The following is a 19,029-nucleotide window of genomic DNA, read 5'->3' as shown; positions in this document are numbered from 1 at the left end:
TTCCTTTTTTATTGTGATAAAATACACATAACATAAAATTTACCATTTTAACTATTTTTTGGTGTAAATTCAGTGACATTAAGTACATTCACAATGTTGTGTAACCATCACCACTTTCTATTTCCAGAACTTTTTCATCATCCCAAACCAAAATGCTGTACCCATTAAAAAATGACTACTCATTCCCTCCTCCCCCCAACCCCTGGTAACCTCTATGGATTTGCCTATTCTAGGTACCTCGCATAAGTGGAATCATACCATACTCGTCCTTTTGTGTCTGTTTTGTTTCACTTAGCATAACGTTTTCAAAGTTTACCCATGTTTAACATGTATCAGAATTTCGTTCCTTTTTATGGCTGAACAATATTCCGTTGTATACATATACTGCATTTTGTTTGTTCATTCATTTGTTGATTCAAACCAATTTTTAAAAGAAGTTATTTATTTGGGGGAGGGGGCAGGCGTTTGCAGGTTTAAGTGGATAGAAGGTAGTGGAAAATGGTATTGTATAGGATTTGGGAAATAATTCAGATGTTTGGTGCTGTTGGAGGCTCAAGAACATAGTGAGGGGAGCTGTGGCAGATGGGGCTGCTGAGAATGGTAGAACTGAATTAATATGAGCCTTGTATGCCATAATAAGGATATAATCTTTTTCTATGGGCAAAGGGGAGCCAGTGGAGGTCCTTCCCCTGCCCCAATCATAATATACTTATTATTTTTGTCATTGTATAGCTAACACATGCTTGTGGTAAAAAATTCAAACCATAGTGAAATATGTACATTGGAAAGAAGAAATTACCTGTTTTCTTATCCATAGAATTGACCACTATTAAAAGTTTGACACATAACCTATATCAAAGCTCACCAGCTGAAGACCACAAGAACCAGGTAGGTTATTTAGCACAGAACAGAGCAACTGTGTGTCATTAAGAAGGAATTGGGAAGGGCTTATTATGAGACTTGAGCTTGTGTTGGTGAGCCTAAGGAGGTTTTGCAGAGGTCTGTTCTGGATGGCGTGCAGTCAGGAAGCGGCGGCAATTTGGTGATTGGGTAGATCTTGGTAACTTCTATCTAGAATGCTAAAAGATTAAGGTGGGGCTAGAGATATCATTGGTGAAGGAAGCTGTAATCATTTATGTTTGTTATGAGAGAAATGTATTAGCAATTTTCATGGTGTCAAAGTGACCTTGACCCTGTCTTGTCCCACTACCGTCACAGAATGGCCTTGTCTGCTTATTGTTTATATCCTGTGAGGGTAGTTGATGTTTTGTTAGGAACATTACAGCCTAGCTTTCAGTTTCCAGGGTTAGCTTTTTACTTTCTCAGTTCCGCATTTTAACTGAGTGCAGATGAATTCAGCCTGCAGTATATATTATTCTGTGAAATTCAGACCCATTGTCAAGATTCCATTGACCAGAGGTTGTTAGAGATCATCATCTGTTGCTGAACTAAAGGCAGTACTTCATATTTCTTTTGTTGGAAGATGTGCTGTTGTGTCATCTGATGTGACAATGTCTGTATGGCAATATTTACATGTACAGGAAAATCAGCCAAAGTACCTGATCTCCTAATTTCTTTTTTTCCCCTGGAAAATGTTAGTAATATTAAAGATTCCAGAGAAGTCTTTAGGAATATAAGTACATTTTTCTTTTGAGATAGTACATATTCCACCTTGAGAGGCCAATATTATATCTAGAGCTGCTCTATTTTGATCATGGCCTATCCAAGTTTATGAACTTTTGAGAAAGGGGTTCTAAGACGTTGGTGGCATTCATTTACCTTTCCTGTTCCTTCCTTACTTTAACACGTAGGATCCCCTCCCCTCTTTTTGGTGGAGACAGAAATGTCTCTTCTTAGGTGTGGCATAACATGGATTTTAGACTTTTTAATGTCTTGCCTGTTATGGTGTAAACCATACAAAAAGTTATTAGTAATTGAATCTAATTAACAAGGAAATCAACTGATTTTTTTTTACAAAGGGAAGATACTAGAGAGAACTGGGTGGCACTCAAAGGAAGGTGGATACAAACCCAACAGTTGGCTTAATTATATATCTTAGTTAAGTCACAAGAAAATCACACTAGGTATTGGGCTCATAGCAAGGACTAACTAAAGATAAAAAGAGCAATATTAAGAATGAGGCCTTCGAGTGGTTAAGTTCATGTGCTCTGCTTTGGCGGCCCGGGGTTCACCAGTTCGGATCCTGGGCGCAGACCTACACACTGCTTATCAAGCCACACTGTGGTGGCTTCCCACATAGAAGAACTAGAATGACTTACAATTAGGATATACAACTATGTAGTGGGGCTTTGGGGAGAAAAAAAAAGAATAAGGCCTTATGGGTACGGTGTCAAGAGGTAACAAGTGTCTTAAACCCGATAAGAGTAAGAAAAATAATTAGAAAATAAAGAACAAGAGCATGCATATTAAAGAATGATAATCTCTGGTTCTAGGTATTTGGATCTGGTTCTGCAGGTCCTGAGTGGAAGCTGTGTACTTCATGCAGTTGTTAACTTAATCTGAAGGTCTTCAGTGGATGCCTTTCCTATTTGCAGTTTTTTACCTCTGGAAGATTCTTAAGACTCCTCAGATGAAAGTCTATGGCTGGGACAGTCTTCCAGTCTGTGGCGGTCACAAAACATGTCTGCAAGTTGTTTGCACTCCTTCCATCAAGGGGTGGCGGTTATGTCCCTACCCCCATGAACTTAAATGAGCTTTGACTGTCTTGTCTAATACAATAAGCTAGAAGAGTGTTATGTGACTTCCAATTACCCAAGGACACTCTCTACAGGAGACTGAATAGAGAGAGGGAGAGAAGGAGAGATTGGTTTGAGCGACCCCAGCTGTTTTATCTCCTAGTAAACAATTCAAACAGAGTCTTCCAAGCCCAGGCATTAAACATATTAGTGAAGACTTTGAGATGACTCTAGCTACTGCCTGGCTGGAACCTCATGTGAGACTCTGAAAGAGAACTGCCTAGCTGAGCCCAGGTGATTCTTCATGTACAAGCCGATTAGACGGCTGGTGAGTACAGTAGCAGTTCATACCTACTGGTGACAAGACCAAACAGCTTTCCCTGATTTATTATATTTGGTACCATTATCAGAAGAGAGAAGAGTAGAATACTCTGTTGATGATTAATTTAGGATTATCCTGAGAGTATTAAAAAAAATCTCCAGGACCTTTAATTTAGTTCATAAAATATATTATACATGCCATCAGTTGACAAGAATTTTGAAACCTGGAAACCTATAAGTAAAATCTTTTGTGGCTTATTATCGTACAGTCTTTGTACATGAACATTAGTATGCTTCTTTTAACCTGAGAAGTACAACATCATCGAAACATATGCATCTTAATAGTTTACCTATACATAATTTAACTTAGAAAGACTGAAACCTTTTAGCTTGTAAATTTTCTTTTATCCTAAGTTTGGTAAACATAAGAGCCCTCACAGCAAATTTGAGTCAATTAAAATTTGAAGAATGTGAAATAAACCTAATTATTCTTATTAGGCTTCCATTTTTGTACTGAGGTAAAATGCACATAACATAGAATTAAGCATTTTAAAGTGTACAATTTAGTGGCATTTGTACATCTATGATGTGTTGCAAGCATCATATCTATCTAGTTCCAAAACATTTTCAGCACCTCGGAAGAAAATTCCAATTAAATAGTCACTCCCCAACCCTCCCTCCCCATCTCCCCAAGCAATCACTTTCTGTCTCTGGATTTACCTATTCTGGATATTTCTTATAAATAGAATCATAACATATGTGATCTTTTGTATCTGGCATCTTTCACTTAGCATAATGCTTTTAAGGTTCCTCTATCTTCTAGCATGTATTACTGTTTTATTCCTTTTTATGGATGAATAGTATGTCACACTGTTTTGATTACTGTAGCTTTGTAGTAGGTTTTGAAATCAGGAACTGTGAGTTCTCCAACTTTGCTTTTCTTTTTCAAGATTACTTTGGTTGTTCAGTGTCCCTTGCAATTCCACATGAATTTTAGGATCAGCTTTTCCATTTCTGCACAAAAGGCCATTGGGATCTTAATATGGATTGCATTGCATCTGAAGATTGCTTTGGGTAGTATTGCCATATTAATGATATTAAGTCTTCCAACCCGTGAACAAGGTATATCTTTTCATTTATTTAGGGCTTGTTTGATTTCTTTCAACAATACTTTGTAGTTTTCAGCGTATTTTTAAAAATCTCATTGGTTAAATTTATTCCTAAGTATTTTATTTTTTTGATATTATGGATTATTTTCCTAATTTCATTTTCAAATTATTCATTGCTAGTGTATCAAAATACAAGTGACTTTTGTATTCAATCTGGTATCTTGTAATTTTGCCAAATTATTTTATTAGCTCTAATAGCTTCTTTGTGGATTCCTTAGGATTTTCTCTATATAAGATCATGTCTCCTGCAAATACACATAATTTTACTGCCTCCTTTCCAATTTGGATAACTTATATTTCTTTTTCTTGATTAATTGTTATGACTAGAACTTCCAGGATAATGCTGAAGAGAAGTGGCAAAAGTACATATCCTTGTCTTGTTCCTAATCTTAGGAGGAAAGCTTTCAGTCTTTATAATTGAGTGTGATGTTAGCTGTGCGGTTTTCCATACATGTCTTTTATTAAATTAAGAAAGTGCCCTTCTGGGGCCGTCCCTGTGGCTGAGTGATTAAGTTCACGTTACGCTGCAGTGGCCCAGGGTTTTGCCCATTCTGATCCCGGGTGTGGACATGGCACCGCTCGTCAGGCCACGTTGAGGTGGTGACCCACATGCCACAACTAGAAGGACCTGCAACTAAGATATACAACTATGTACTGGGGGGATTTGGGGAGACAAAGCAGAAAAAAAAAAAAAAAAGATTAGCCACAGTTGTTAGCTCAGGTGCCAATCTTAAAAAAAAAAAGTGCCCTTCTATTCCTACTTTGATGTTTGTTTGTTTGTTTGTTTGTTTGTTTGTAAATATGGAATCCTTCACGAATTTGCATGTCATCCTTGCATAGGGACCATGCTAATCTTCTCTGTATCGTTCCAATTTTTTTTTTTAGTATATGTACTGATGAAGTGAGCACAACGTTTTTTTTTTAATCATGAAAGGGTGCTGGATTTTGTCAAAATTTTTTTTTGCATCAACTGAGACAGTTGTGTGTGTTTTTTCTTTGTTCTATTAATATAGCGTATTATATGGATTGATTTTTGTATTTGAACCACCCTTGCATTCCTGGGATAAATCCCACTTGGTCATGATGTATAATCCTCTTAATAAGATGCTGGGTTTAGTTTGCTAGAATTTTGTAAAGAATTTTTACATCCATATTCATAAGCAATATTGGTCTATAGTCTTTTCTTGTGGTAGCCTTCCTTTTTAAGTTGAAGGAGCACGTGTTTTTGTTACTTGGTGGCCATTTTGGGAAAGCCAAAGACAGTTTATGGGAAAAATGCATAATTCTGAATTTGAACTCTGAATTTGGGAAGACAAAATCAAGAAGCATAGTCAGAGGACACAGATATGAAAATAATTCATAATTATCTAAGGGCATAAACAGCTACAATCACTATTTTGAAAACACAGAAATAAGTAACAATGTCAATAAATATAGATCTAACAGCCTGATATGGAAAACCATGGTACACTCATGTACAGAATACTGTGGGAGTCCAGAGCAAGAGCAGCCAAATAAGACTGAGTACCAAGAAAAACAGGAGAATTGTTACTTTGGCTGAGTCACTGAGAGTAAAATCTAGTTGGAGACAGAATATATATATAAAATTATAAATAGCGTAGACTAGTAGTAAGTGCTAAATAAGGCATCCAAGTCAGTAAATGACACAGGAAGGAACTTCTTGCATGCATTGGACCAGTTGGGAAAGAAAAGAAAGCGGAATTTAAGGTGGTTTTTAAGTTCGGGTAGAACTGAGAAACAGAAGAAGGGAGTGGGAAGAGTTGGAACCTCAGGTGAAGACATCATTTGGTAGATGATATGTAGCAATTTTTTGTGGCTGCAGGGTTCAAGGAAGGGAATAGTGCTGAAGATACACTTAGGTCTTGGAAGACAGGTTAAAGGCAGACTAAGTTAAGGTTAAAAACTAGACTAAGAGGATTGGATAAACAAAAGAATGTGCAATGGAAAAAGAAAGGAACATAAAGACAGGAATAGATATTGGAGTGAGAGGAAGAGAAAGGAGAGTTACCTCACCTCTGAGGTGTCTGACCCTCAAGCTGTAGTGACATTAAAAATGGGAAATATAAACTATACTTATAATCAAACAAATAAATATATTTAATGCCTGCCTGGTGCAAAGTTCTTGAACAGTGCTTCTTAAAAGATGGCTTAGGAATTCCTGTGATTTCTTATGTATCTTTTTTGAAATTTCTTGTACTGATATTTAGACTGACGGTGTACATATTTTTATTTCCTTTGTGAACTCTCATAATTAAGAAACGTATAATGTTAAAATGTGCTAGATTAATTATGAGATTTCTGAAGTTAATTTTTAATCATGTAATAATACATTAATATGTTCTTGTAAAAATGAAAACAATACAGACACAGCTTAAGGGCTCCAATTCTGATCCTCTCCCTGACACCAGTCTTAATATAGTGTGTATTCTTCCAGAGCTTTTGTCATGCATTTACCAAGTTATGAATTCATATAAAATATACACTTAAATGCTATACTGTACTTCTCCTTCTGCAACTTAAAAAAACCCCAAATCCACAATATCTTGGATTTGTTCATCTTTTAAACTGCTGCATGTATTCTGCAATATGGATGTATCACAATTAATTTAGCCATTTACCTGCTGTGAACGTCCTAACTTCTCAATGTTACTGCCCTGCACAGAACAACCAGCATACAGTTCCTTACGCAAACATGCTGGTGTTTCACTATCATTGACAGCAATTAGTGAAACTGCAGAGTCACGGGGAAGGTGTATTTTAAAATGTAATAGTCTTTCAAAGTGGCTGTACCAATTTTCACGCCTATGTCGACGTTTTGAATCACTCCTCTCTTGCCAGAGAGTTTGCCCCCAGTTGGGTTCTAGGCCCAACAACCGTTTCCCGCCGGGCGCCAGAGCCCGGCCCAGACACACCCGCGTCCGCCTCCCTTGCGTTAGTTTCGGCACCGCCCCTTCCGCTCGGGGGACCCGCCTCCCGGCCCCGCTTCTTCCGGGGGCGGGGCGTTGGCCGGCCGTGACGTCACTGCAGGCCGGACGCCATCTTGCTGGTTTGCGGCCAGTCTTGGATGTAGCAGCAGCAGTGGGGAAGGGTGGGGTGAGGGGGCGAGGCCGCGGCGAGGGCGGCGAAACTCTCCTCCCCTTGGCCCCACCGCGTGGAACGGCGTGAACGCGGTGTCGGAGGGATGTCCGCCTTCTCTGAGGCGGCGCTGGAGAAGAAGCTGTCGGAGTTGAGCAACTCGCAGCAGAGCGTGCAGACCTTGTCCCTGTGGCTCATCCACCACCGCAAGCACTCGCGGCCCATCGTCACAGTGTGGGAGCGGGAGCTGCGTAAAGGTGAGTCGCCCGCGCCTCTCGGCTGCTCCCCGCCACCCGGCCTGTTCCCTAGCGCCCCTAAGACCCACCCCCACCACGCGCCTCGGGAGCCTCACTCCCCTGCGATCCCAGCTCCCCGCTGCCTGGTATCCTTCTACCTGGCGCCCCCGGCCTCCTGGCGTTGGTGGTCCGCGGGCTAGGAGGAGCCGTGTGCACTGCGCTTCCTGCAAAGTCGGCGCTTAGTAGATAATGTAGAATAAAGGAATGGAAGATTTAAAAAAAACACTTCTATTGATTTAACACAGAAACAGTAGCCAGGGGCTCAGGACTCTGCACCTAATTAGAGCCAGAAATTCAGGCAATTTTTTTTTCATTCCGTAGATTATAATGGAGGATGGAGAGGGAAAGGGTAGAGACGTGGAAAGGAAAAGATTGGTGTGAGTTTACCTCCATCATTTCTATAACACATCAACTCGATCTTGTAATTGTAAGATTAATAGAGGAATCAGAGCTTTAAAACTGGGGAGTCTAAAAGAAGAAGCTGCGTGATGCAATGGAAAGAACCCTGAATTTGTAGATTTTAGAAGACCTGGATTGGGCAAATTGCTTAATTTCCGGATTGCATTTTCCTCACCTGAAAGTGAGGGAGTTCGAGTAAGTGATTTAAGGTCCTTTCTTGCTGTGTGATTATATGCCTCTAGGGCAGCGTCTTTATTTTGCAAAACATTCGATTGTGCTCCTGTAAATGATGTTAACTTTTTTGAGCAGTAATCTGCTGTCACTAAAATATCCAGAATCATTTCACTTCTGCAAATCAGCTTTATCTGTAAGAACTGATTGTATGTTAGTGAGACTGAAAATAAAGAAATTTCATTTGCTTAGTCTGGGTTTGTACCTTAATTCATTGGATAGAGAGAGTGGGCACTCTTCATTGTTGTTTTAGACATCCTGATGTATCGATATAATGGTTATTTACTAATTAGGGGCTTTAACAAACTGTTATTATTCAAAGTAGGTGCTTGTTTACTGACCCATGTAAAAGCTATATAACGTATTAATATGAGAGCCAAAATGTAGCATTGGCTATGTAGAATGGAGACAAACTGTCCTTTTCTTATGTATTTGCTTGTGGTTGATCACTTAGAAGAAATGGATTTAGAGCCTCCTTTTTCAGTTCATATGTAAGTGTATATGTATTGGCTCTCAAAGAGGAATTCGTCTTCTGTGAGTAGCCAAAAAGGTTTGAGAAAGAGATATAAACGTCTGCAAAATAGCTGTGAACTTTGAGAAGGCAGGAATTATCTTTGCTTGTAGACCTCACTAGATTTCAAAATCAGCAACAGATTTATACTTTTTTTTGGAAAGAGCATTTAGAAACACATATAATCAATAAAGGATTGATACCCGGACTATCTTAAGAACCTCCACAAATGAATAGAAAAATGGCAATACTGTTAAACGTATTTCACATGAGAGGAAACTTGAAAGGCTAATAAATTATACTTAATCTTACTAATTAGGAAAAAAAAACCAATGAGGTACCACTTTATACCTTTTAGTCTGCAAAATTGAAAAGTATGACAATACTAAGAATTGGTGAAGATGAAGAGAAACAGGCGCTCTCTTACACTGCTGGTTGGAGTGTAAGAAGATCGACTTAGCAACCTCTAATGGAGTTGAAGGTATATATCCGTTGACCCAGCAGTTCTTCCAGGAATATTTCTAGAAACTAGTACCTTTGCTCAAGGAATTATGTTTATTGCAGCCTCTTAATGACAAAATTAGAAACAGTTTGAACATCTCATTGGTTAGAATTTGGACAAATATATTGTGATACAGTTGTGCTGCATAAAATATATTGTGATACAGTCATGTGCTGCATAATGATATTTCAGTCAGTAATGGACTCCGTATATGACGATGGTCCCTAAGATTAGTACCATATAGTCTAGGTGTGTAGTAGACTATACCATCTAGGTTTTCTGTAAGTACACTGTGATGTTCACAGAATGATCAAGTCATCTAACGACATGTTTCTCAGAACATATCCCTGTGGTTAAGGTAGGCATGACTATTCATACAATATAATAATGTCCAGCAGCTTTCACGAGTGAACTAGAGCTACATGAAACAACACAACTGAATTAAAAAGCAGCAAGCAAAATGCTGAGCTAAGAAAGCAAGGTACAGACCAATATACTATTTGGTAAAGTTTTAAAACACGCGAAACAATAATATTGTTTACAGATAACCTGTGATTACAGTTGAAATGTCCATAGTAATGATTAACACCATATTCTGAGGGAGAGAGGAAATGAAAGTGGATCTGTGTTATCTTATATTTCATATATTTTTTTTAAAAAATTGATACAAATGTGAGAAAATGATGAGATGTGCTATTCGATGGGTTTGGGGTTTCCATATGTTTAAGTGCTTCATAATTAGAAGAAATTAAAGGCATATACATAAATTAGGAGGAGGGTGGTGTTGGGTGATGATAGTAATGGTAGTAATAATGGTAGTGATGATCATGCTCCTGCTCCAATTGTCACTTTGGTCTGGGATTAAATTCTGCCAGGGGTTTCCCTTTTCTTGACACATGACTGTGCGTTTGTAAGGCATAGCCTTTGTGTCCCCCCTCTCTGCAGTTTTGCTCATCAACTTGAGAATCTTCTGTCTTATGTATCATAATGATAATGATAGTAATTTACTGAGCACCAGGCATTGTGTTAGCCGTCTTCCTCTGAGATCTTGAATCTTCACATTACCTCTGCAAAATAAGTATTTATGAAAAGAATTGATCAAATTTGAAATAGAGAAATCAAGAAATAAACTAAGGAAAATTGATTGAACGTTCTCTATTGTGAGGCATTCTTTACTTTCTTGAAGAGTTTAAAGAAGATGAAAATGTGACAGTAGGAAAAATAACTGTTCAAAATATAAGGATGTAGGTGTAGGTAAAATGATGTGTCAGACTTGTTTATCATTCAGTTCTGAAGATTTCCTCTCTTTTTCTACCTTTGTCTCCTTTAAAGACGGAGAACTTCTATTTGGAGGGATATACCCCAAGGCCTTTGTGAAGACCAAAGTAGCTATAATTTCCTTAATAAATGCAATAGAGTATAACCAAAAACATAAGTGACCATTTTATTTTTGTTTTCTAACGGCTTTATTGAGAAATAATTAACATACCATACAGTTCACCCATTTAAAGTGTACAGTTCAGTGGTTTTAGGTATATCATATAGTTGTAAAACCATCACCATAAACAACTTTAGAATGTCGTCATCACCCGAAAAGTAACTCCAAGCCTGTTAGCCACCATTCCCCAATCCCCCACCCCTGGCATCAACCCATAAATTAAAGATAATTTACTTTATCTCTATAGATTTGCCTATTCTTAGTATTTTGTTAAATGGAATCATGTGATATGTGGTCTTTTGTGATGGGCTTCCTTTCGTTAGCATAATGTTTTCCAGGCTTATCCATGTTGTAGCATCTATCAGTACTTCATTCTTTTGTGTGGCCAAATAGTCCATTGTATGAATTTATCTGTTCATCAGTTGATAGACATTTAGGTTGTTTCCATTTTTTGACTATTATGAATAATGCTGCTGTGAACATTTGTGTACAAGTTTTTGTGTGGATGTGTTTTCATTTTCCTTGGCTATATATCTAAGAGTGGAATTGCTAGGTCATATAAGAACTCTGCATTTAACCTTTTGAGGAACTGATATACTTCTCCACAGTTACATCATTAGACGTTCCTAACAGCAATGTGTGAGGATCCAGTGTATCTACATCTGTGTCAACACTTGTTATTATCTTTTTGAGTATAGCCACCTAATTGGGTGTAAAATGGTATCTCATGGTGGTTTTGATTTGCATGTCCTTGATGACTAATGATGTTTAGCATATTCTCATATGCTGCTTGACCATTTGTATGTCATCTTTGGAGAAATGTCTATTCAAATCCTTGCCCATTTTTAAATTGGGTTATCTTTTTATTATCAGATTGTAAGTGTTCTTTATGTATTGTAGATGTGAGTCCCTTATCAGAACCATGATTTGCAAATATTTTGTCCCATTCAGTAAGTTGTCTTTTCATTTTCTTAATAGTGTCTTTTTTTTTTTTTAAGATTTTATTCTTCCTTTTTCTCCCCAAAGCCCCCCGGTACATAGTTGTGTATTTTTAGTTGTGGGTTCTTCTAGTTGTGGCATGTGGGATGCTGCCCCAGCGTGGCTTCATGAGCAGTGCCATGTCTGCGCCCAGGATCCGAACTGGCAAAACCCTGGGCCACTGCAGTGGAGCACAAGAACTTAACCACTTGGCCATAGGGCTGGCCCCAATAGTGTCTTTTGAAGGTGATTGTTTTAAACTCTAAATGACTCAGTACTGGACTAAATTATAGAACTATTAATATACACTCTTAGTTAAATTATATGTTACATTCATTGCTGTAGAAATACTGACCATGAATGTACCAGAATTTACAAAAAAACCCACATTTTGGCTCTTTTCTACACACAAACACAACAGCAAAAACATCTCTGCAAGAGTTGTAGAAAACAAGAGAGGAAGAAGTTCTTTGCAGTTGATTAGAGTCATTGCCTTCACTAGTCTAGTTAATTGACTTCTTTACATCAACCTTTTGTATGTTATTCATACTTGAGTCTTAAAAAAATCTTAATTGCCTCAGCCCTTTAGAGTGTATTAATTCACCCTGTATTTATTATCTTCCATGTGTCAGGCATTGGATATTCCAGTGATAGAGAAAACAGAACTTTTGTATGTCAAATATATTTCAATTAAAAAAAAAAGAAAAAAAGAAAGTTTGTCCCTGTCCTCATAGAACTTGTAGTCTCATGGGGAGGGCAAACAATAAACAAGAAAATTGTAAATGTAAATTCTGTATTAAGCCCATTAGGTAGTTAAGATGTTGAGGGAAATCATCTCTGTAAGGTGGCCTTTGGTAAAAGTCCTCTCTGAGCTAGCTATTCCATAAGCAAGGAGGGGGCATTCAGCCACTGGGAATATGTGAAGGTGCTGAGGCGAGAAATAGCTTGGGATGTGAAGAACCAAACCTGGGAATGTTCAGCCCTTGAATGCTTGTTACTGTTTTTCCCAAAATTGGCAACAATTAAAATATTAGATTATTTAAAGTTTAGCTTTTCCTTCTATATGTAATCATTTGTTAAAATCAGTACTTTGTTATCAATAAACTGTATTAGAAATCTTTCAGGAACCAATTATCACTTTATATTGTATTATGGATTGGGGGGTTATGGGTTGGTTATGAAGTAGATAATGGGTTCCTTTACGTGATTGTTTTCTTTTTTCAATTTTTAGCCTCCATAACCCCAGCAAATTGCCTTTCATGAAAGTTCTTAAATATGTTGAATTAATATTTAAGTTCATGAATACGGCTTTAGATTTCTAAGAGGTGCTAAAATAAGTACTGTGTATTCTTAGAGGCTCTAATTTATTTGGCTTTAGAAAATAGAAAAGGCAAAGAACATTTTTCGTTTGCTTTAAAAAGATGTAGCAATATAAATCCTGAAAATGAAGAGATCCTATTTTGAATTGACAATTCAGTGGCTTTTATATTGTCTGATACTGTTATTTGTTTCTGTTTTAGAGTTAGAATTGAATGAGTAAGTTAGTGTTTATATTTTGTAAGTTCTTACACTTAAAAGGATTTGATGTTCTCAAACTGCATGAGTTTTATGAACTCCCATGTAGTCATCAGCCAGCTTCCACAGTTACATTCTTTGTCAACAATATAAAAAAAGTTAATTTCTTAAAATATCATCAAATATCCAGCCAGTATTTGTTTCCTTGACTGTCTCACTTTTTTTTTTTTTTTGAGATTGGCACCTAAGCTAACATCTGTTGCCAGTCTTTTTATTTATTATTTTTTTTCTTCTTTTTCTCCCCAAAGCCCCCCAGTACATAGTTGTGTTTCTAGTTGTACATCCTTCTGCTTGTGCTGTGTGGGACGCTGCCTCAGCATGGCCTGGTGAGTGGTGCCATGTCCACGCCCGGCATCTGAACCAGTGAAACCCTGGGCTACCAAAGCAGAGCGTGAGAACTTAACCACTTGGCCACTGGGCAGGCCCCTTGCATTTTTTTTTTTTAACCGTTTGTTTGAATCAGGATCTGAGTAAAGTTCATTCATTGCATTTGATTATTATATTCCTTAAGTCCATTACATCTATAGATTCTCTCTGTCTTTTATTTTAAATTTATTCTTTGGAAAAGCCAAATTGATTGTACCATGGAAATTCTCACAGGGTAGACCATGGATTCTCACTGTATGATTTAAGGATTCCTTTACTCTCTTAAAAATTGTTAAGGACCCCAGATCTTTCATTTATGTGGGTTAGATCTATTGGTAGTTATATTAGAAATTAAAACATTTAAAAATATTTAGTAATTATTTATTTTAAAATAATACTAAATCAGTTTCATGTTAACATAAAATAACATTTTTAATGAAAAATAACTTTTCTAAAAATGTTAGAGAAAAAAGTGATTGTTTTACATGTTTATATCTGTCTTAATTGAAGACAGCTGGATTCTTGTGTCTGCCTCTGCATTTAGTCTTGCTGTATTATATAACACATGACTTCTGGAATATACCACTGTACACGTCTAAGAGAACGAGTGTGAAAAAGGCAAATAATGTCTTAGTATTATGTGAAAATAGTTCTTCATGAACCATGTGAAAGGTTCTTGAGGACCCTCTGGGATCCACAGACCGTATATTGAGAACTAGATCATTTCCTATAAATTGGTAATTAGAGCAAGAGGCTAGGGCACATTGCTTTGCCTTAAGCAGACATCTTCCCTCCAAAATATTAATTCCTACTCAATGTGAATTTAAACTGAATTTATGAAATTTCCCTTTGGCCTATAATGTAATTTTCTTTAGATTCTCTTTCCTGTGACGCATAAAGCGTTTTAAAAAAACTATTGATTTGGGGCTGGCCCCGTGGCCGAGTGGTTAAGTTCGCGTGCTCCGCTGCAGGCGGCCCAGTGTTTCGTTGGTTCGAATCCTGGGTTCGGACATGGCACTGCTCGTCAAGCCACGCTGAGGCAGCGTCCCACATGCCACAACTAGAAGGACCCACAATGAAGAATCTACAACTATGTACTGGGGGGCTTTGGGGAGAAAAAGGAAAAAATAAAATCTTTAAAAAAAAAAAACAAAAAAACTATTGATTTGATACTGTTTTTGCTGCTGCAAAACTTAATTTAAGAAAATTACTCTTAAATTTCTAATAAAAATAAAGGTGTGCTCCTACATAAACATAATACGATAATCCATAATTTTATAGGTGTATTTTTGAATAACTTTTTTTTTTTAAAAGATTGGCACCTGAGCTAACATGTGTTGCCAATCTTTTTTTTTTTTTCCCTTCTTCTCCCTGAAGCCCCCCCAGTACATAGTTGTATGTTGTAGTTGTGATCCTTCTGGGTGTGCTGTGTGGGATGCCACCTCAGCGTGGCCTGATGACTGGTCCATGCCCAGGATCCAACCGGTGAAACCCTGGGCCGCTGAAGCAGAGTGGGCAAACTTAACTACTTGGCCTGGGACAGCCCCCCTGAATAAAATGAATTTTTCATTGAAAATGTATAAGTAAAACTTTCTCCTATTGGTTTCCTTTATTCAGCAAATACCTATTGAGCTCCTTTTCTTGCTGGATCAAGGATGATTCAGCACATAAGAGACACTTGGCTGTCTTCATGGAGCTTGCATATCAGTCAGGGAAATGGTTTCTACTAAACCAGTAACTGCACAGTGATACAAAGGAGAAATATAACTGGGAAACTAGCCTAGTATAAGCAATCAAGGAAGACTTTTTTGATTTGAGATTCGAAGTATGAGTAGAATTTACTAGGAGCTGTACAAAGCTTTAGTCAATTTGGATGTGATCTTATGTAGAACAAATGTTATTTGACATTTTAAGTAAAACATTTCAGTTCATAACTCCTTTTTGGAACTGGGCAGGATAATAAACATTTTAGATAAACTTTTTTTTTCCTGCTTTTTCTCCCCAAATGCCCCCAGTACATAGTTGTATATTTTTTAGTTGTGGGTCCTTCTAGTTGTGGCATGTGGGACGCTGCCTCAGCGTGGCCTGACGAGCAGTGCCATGTGGCGCCCAGGATCCGAACCAGCAAAACTCTGGGCCACCGAAGCGGAGTGTGCGAAGCTTAACCACTTGGCCACGTGGCTGGCCCCTAAACTTTTAATGTTTTATGTCTGCAAAGAACTTTAAGTGATTTAAGGTGTTTTTAATCTTTGTAAAAATGCATTGAGAAGATTATAATGATGAATTATTTATTTAGTCACCTTGCTGTCATCTGTGTTTTTGGTTCTCTGGCATAACTCTTGGCTGCTGTCAGGGATTCTTCTTTTTATATCTCTTTTTATGGCTTTTCCTTAGTCCCTTGTATCTATAATAATGGAGAAGTTAAGAAAAAAGTTTGCCATGCTTATGTTAAATGCTTGAACTTACGTTTCCAAGTATATTTAGTAAATACATATTTCAGTAGGTAATAACATGCACATAGGTACAAAATTCAAAAGGCAAAAAAGATTATAAAGAGAGGAGTAAGGCTCTTTCCCATTCCTTTCCCTACCCATTCATTTTCCCTACCCAGAATCAATCTGTTACCAGTGTATGGATTCTTCTAGAATTTTCTATGCATATACAGTCATATACTCATGTTATAGTTTCTCTCTTTCTTGTTTAGACAAATGGTAGAGTATTATATAGACTTCTCTGTGCTCTGCTTTTTTTCATTTCAACCTTTCATGTCAAAAGTATTTGTATATTAGATGTTTGTATCCTTTTAAAAAAGGGCTGCATTATATTCCGTTTTATGGATGCACCAAAATTTATATAACCGTCACTCTATTTATGAACTTTAGGATGTGTCAGCTTTTTCTTTTACAATTTATGAATATTAATTTGTGTTACTAAATATTCTAGATATTTTCTTAATGGTTTCAGCTGATGATTTAAAAGACCCTGATAGAAGTGATAAACCTTAGTGTAGCACACTGTTTTTTTTAAGTTCATTTTTACCCCCACCCGTTTGAAATGTCTCTTTCATCGTATATTAAGTTTTCTTATGTGTTTAGCGTATTTCTAGACTGTCATTCTCTTCCATTGGTCTGTCTGTCTACTCATGTACCACTGTCACTCTTATGTTTTCATATTTGGTAGGACATCTACCCCCAGTTCCTACCTTGCCCACTGCAAATTACTCTTCTTTTTTTGCACATTCTTCTTTTTTCCCCTTATAAGTGCTAAAATCAGCTTGTCATTTATAGGAAGAAAACATTTTGGTATTTTTGGAGTTATTACTTCAATTTGTTCATTAGCTTAAAAAGAACTCACATTTTTATAATGGTGAATCTTCTTAGGCTGAGAACTGGACAATTTTATTCTAAATGTATTTATTGTAATTGTTTAAATAAGTGATTCTCAAACTTTCCGGGTGTTCATGATGCTTTGTAAAGCTCCATAAAGACTGCCATGAAATGCATATTTAAGTTCAAAATGACTGTCTAATTTTAATGCATCTTACATAATTCTAGTACAGGCTAATAGAAGGAAGTGTCAAAGGATTAAGTTACATTATGCAGAAAGATTTAAAACTGAAAAGGTTTGCATCAAATTTTTTTTGTAAATTGGGAAAATGGTTTGCATTGGTTGATTTTTGTGATGGCGCACTTTGGTCTATCTCAGGGACTATCGTTCTGCTTCAAGAAAACGAATTCTGTTTAAAAAACCTTATTTAATTCAACACACTGTCGTTGTCTCTTTAGTATTTGCACAAATCATAATGTGTACTGTTCTATTTTATAGACTATTCTTTAAAACAAGTGAAATTTGGGTAATCAAGATCCATGTTTTCTTTGAACTATCAAAAAATTCAGTTTTCATAGTAGAGTATCATGAGTTATCATCTTGAACAGCACTTGTGATGGTTAATTTTATGTTGCAACTTGACTGGGTCATGAGGTGGCTAGGTATTTGGTCACACAGTATTCTGGGTATGTCTGTGAAGGTGTTTCTGGCTGAAATTTATCATTTGAATCTGTAGACTGAGTAAAGCAGATTGCTTGCCCTCCCTAATGTGGGTGGGGCTCATCCACTCAGTTGAAGGGCTGAATAGAACAAAAAGGCTGACCCTCTTGTGAGTAAGACGGAATGATCTTGCTGCTGGACTGCCTTCTTCTCTGCCTTTGGCCTCAAACTGAAACATGAGCTCTTCCTGGGTCTTGACCCTGCTGGATTTTGGAGTGAAACTACACCATCAGCTCTGCTTGGTCTCCAGCTTGCTGACTGCAGATCTTGAGACTTGTCGGCCTCTATAACCACATGAGCCAGTTCCTTATAATACTGTAATCTTTTTATATGTTTACACACACACATACCTACCTTATTGGTTCTGTTTCTCAGGAGAACCCTGAGTATTATAGCACTTCATCTGGGTTTACTACAGTTTAATTAGTAAATCAACTAATATTTATTGTGGATTTAATCCAAATAAGTTATGGTTTTAGAATTTTTAAAATGCAGTTGATATGCTATAACTAGCTTGTGGCAGAAAACCCTTAATGGTTAAAAAGTAATTTCATTTTATGTATTTATAATTTGATGCTTTAGATGTTATTTCTACTTTCTGCCATATGCTGAGGATTCAATAATCCTCTTTTTTAGCCCCAGTCTCAATGTTACTGAATGGTATTTCTTGAGAACCTCAAATGCAACTAGCATAAAGTAACCCTTTATGTCATCTTTCCCCACTCCTGTCCCAAACTGTAGCTCTTCCTGTCTTTCCTATTTAAGTGAAAGGCATTACTGTCTACCAGTTGCCTAAGCTCAGAAGTTCAAGGTTGTCTTGACCCCTCTGTACATGCCTCACCTTCAGCTTTTTTATTGCAATTTTAGCAATATCTCCTTTCCCATCCCACTGCTCAGGTTCTCATCTTTCACTAGCACTCTTGCAGTAGCCTCCCAGTTGTGTCTAGTCTCATTCAACAACCAGTTGTCCTCCTTACTAATGTTAACATAGAATTACTATATGACCCAGTAATTCCACTCTTACGTATATATTCAAAAGAATTGAAAGCAATTATGCAAACAAATACTTTACAGGAATGCCCATAGCAGTGCTATGCCCAATACCAAAAAGGTGGAAACCACTTGAGTGTCTCTCAGTGGATGAATGGATTTATGTGGTATATCAATGCAGTGGAATATTAATTCACCCATAAAAAGGAATGAAGTACTGATGCTTGCTACAAGGTAGATGAACCTCAGAAACATGTGAAGTGAAAGAAGCCAGGCACAAATGTCACATATTCTTTGAATCCATTTATATGAAATATCTAGAATAGGTAAATCCACAAAGACAGAAAGTGGTTGTCAGGGACTAGGGGAAAGGAGGAATGAGGAGTGAATGACTGCTTAATGGGTATAAGGTCA

General features: G+C 37.2%; 1 protein-coding gene and 1 pseudogene across 3 annotated transcripts in view; one reads left to right on the top strand and one right to left on the bottom strand.

Annotated features, from left to right (window-relative positions):
- Positions 1–4,981: 4,981 nt before the first annotated feature.
- LOC139084965 (U6 spliceosomal RNA) lies at positions 4,982–5,081 on the bottom strand (annotated as a pseudogene).
- A 2,116-nt stretch (positions 5,082–7,197) lies between these two features.
- The window catches only part of RPRD1A (regulation of nuclear pre-mRNA domain containing 1A), an 86,774-nt gene continuing 74,942 nt past the window's right edge, over positions 7,198–19,029 (top strand). The window contains exon 1 of one of the 3 annotated variants that reach the window (XM_070627569.1): positions 7,198–7,539. In XM_070627569.1, coding sequence (XP_070483670.1) covers positions 7,389–7,539 — 151 coding nt within the window. In that variant the 5' untranslated portion in view covers positions 7,198–7,388. The remainder of the gene's footprint in view (positions 7,540–19,029) is intronic. The other 2 variants (XM_070627567.1, XM_070627568.1) reach the window with 2 other exon arrangements.

Source organism: Equus przewalskii, chromosome 7 (genome assembly GCF_037783145.1).
Source record: "Equus przewalskii isolate Varuska chromosome 7, EquPr2, whole genome shotgun sequence".
NCBI lineage: Eukaryota > Metazoa > Chordata > Mammalia > Perissodactyla > Equidae > Equus > Equus przewalskii.
Note: the sequence above shows the minus strand (reverse complement) of the source record. Positions and strands in the feature narration are given on the sequence as shown.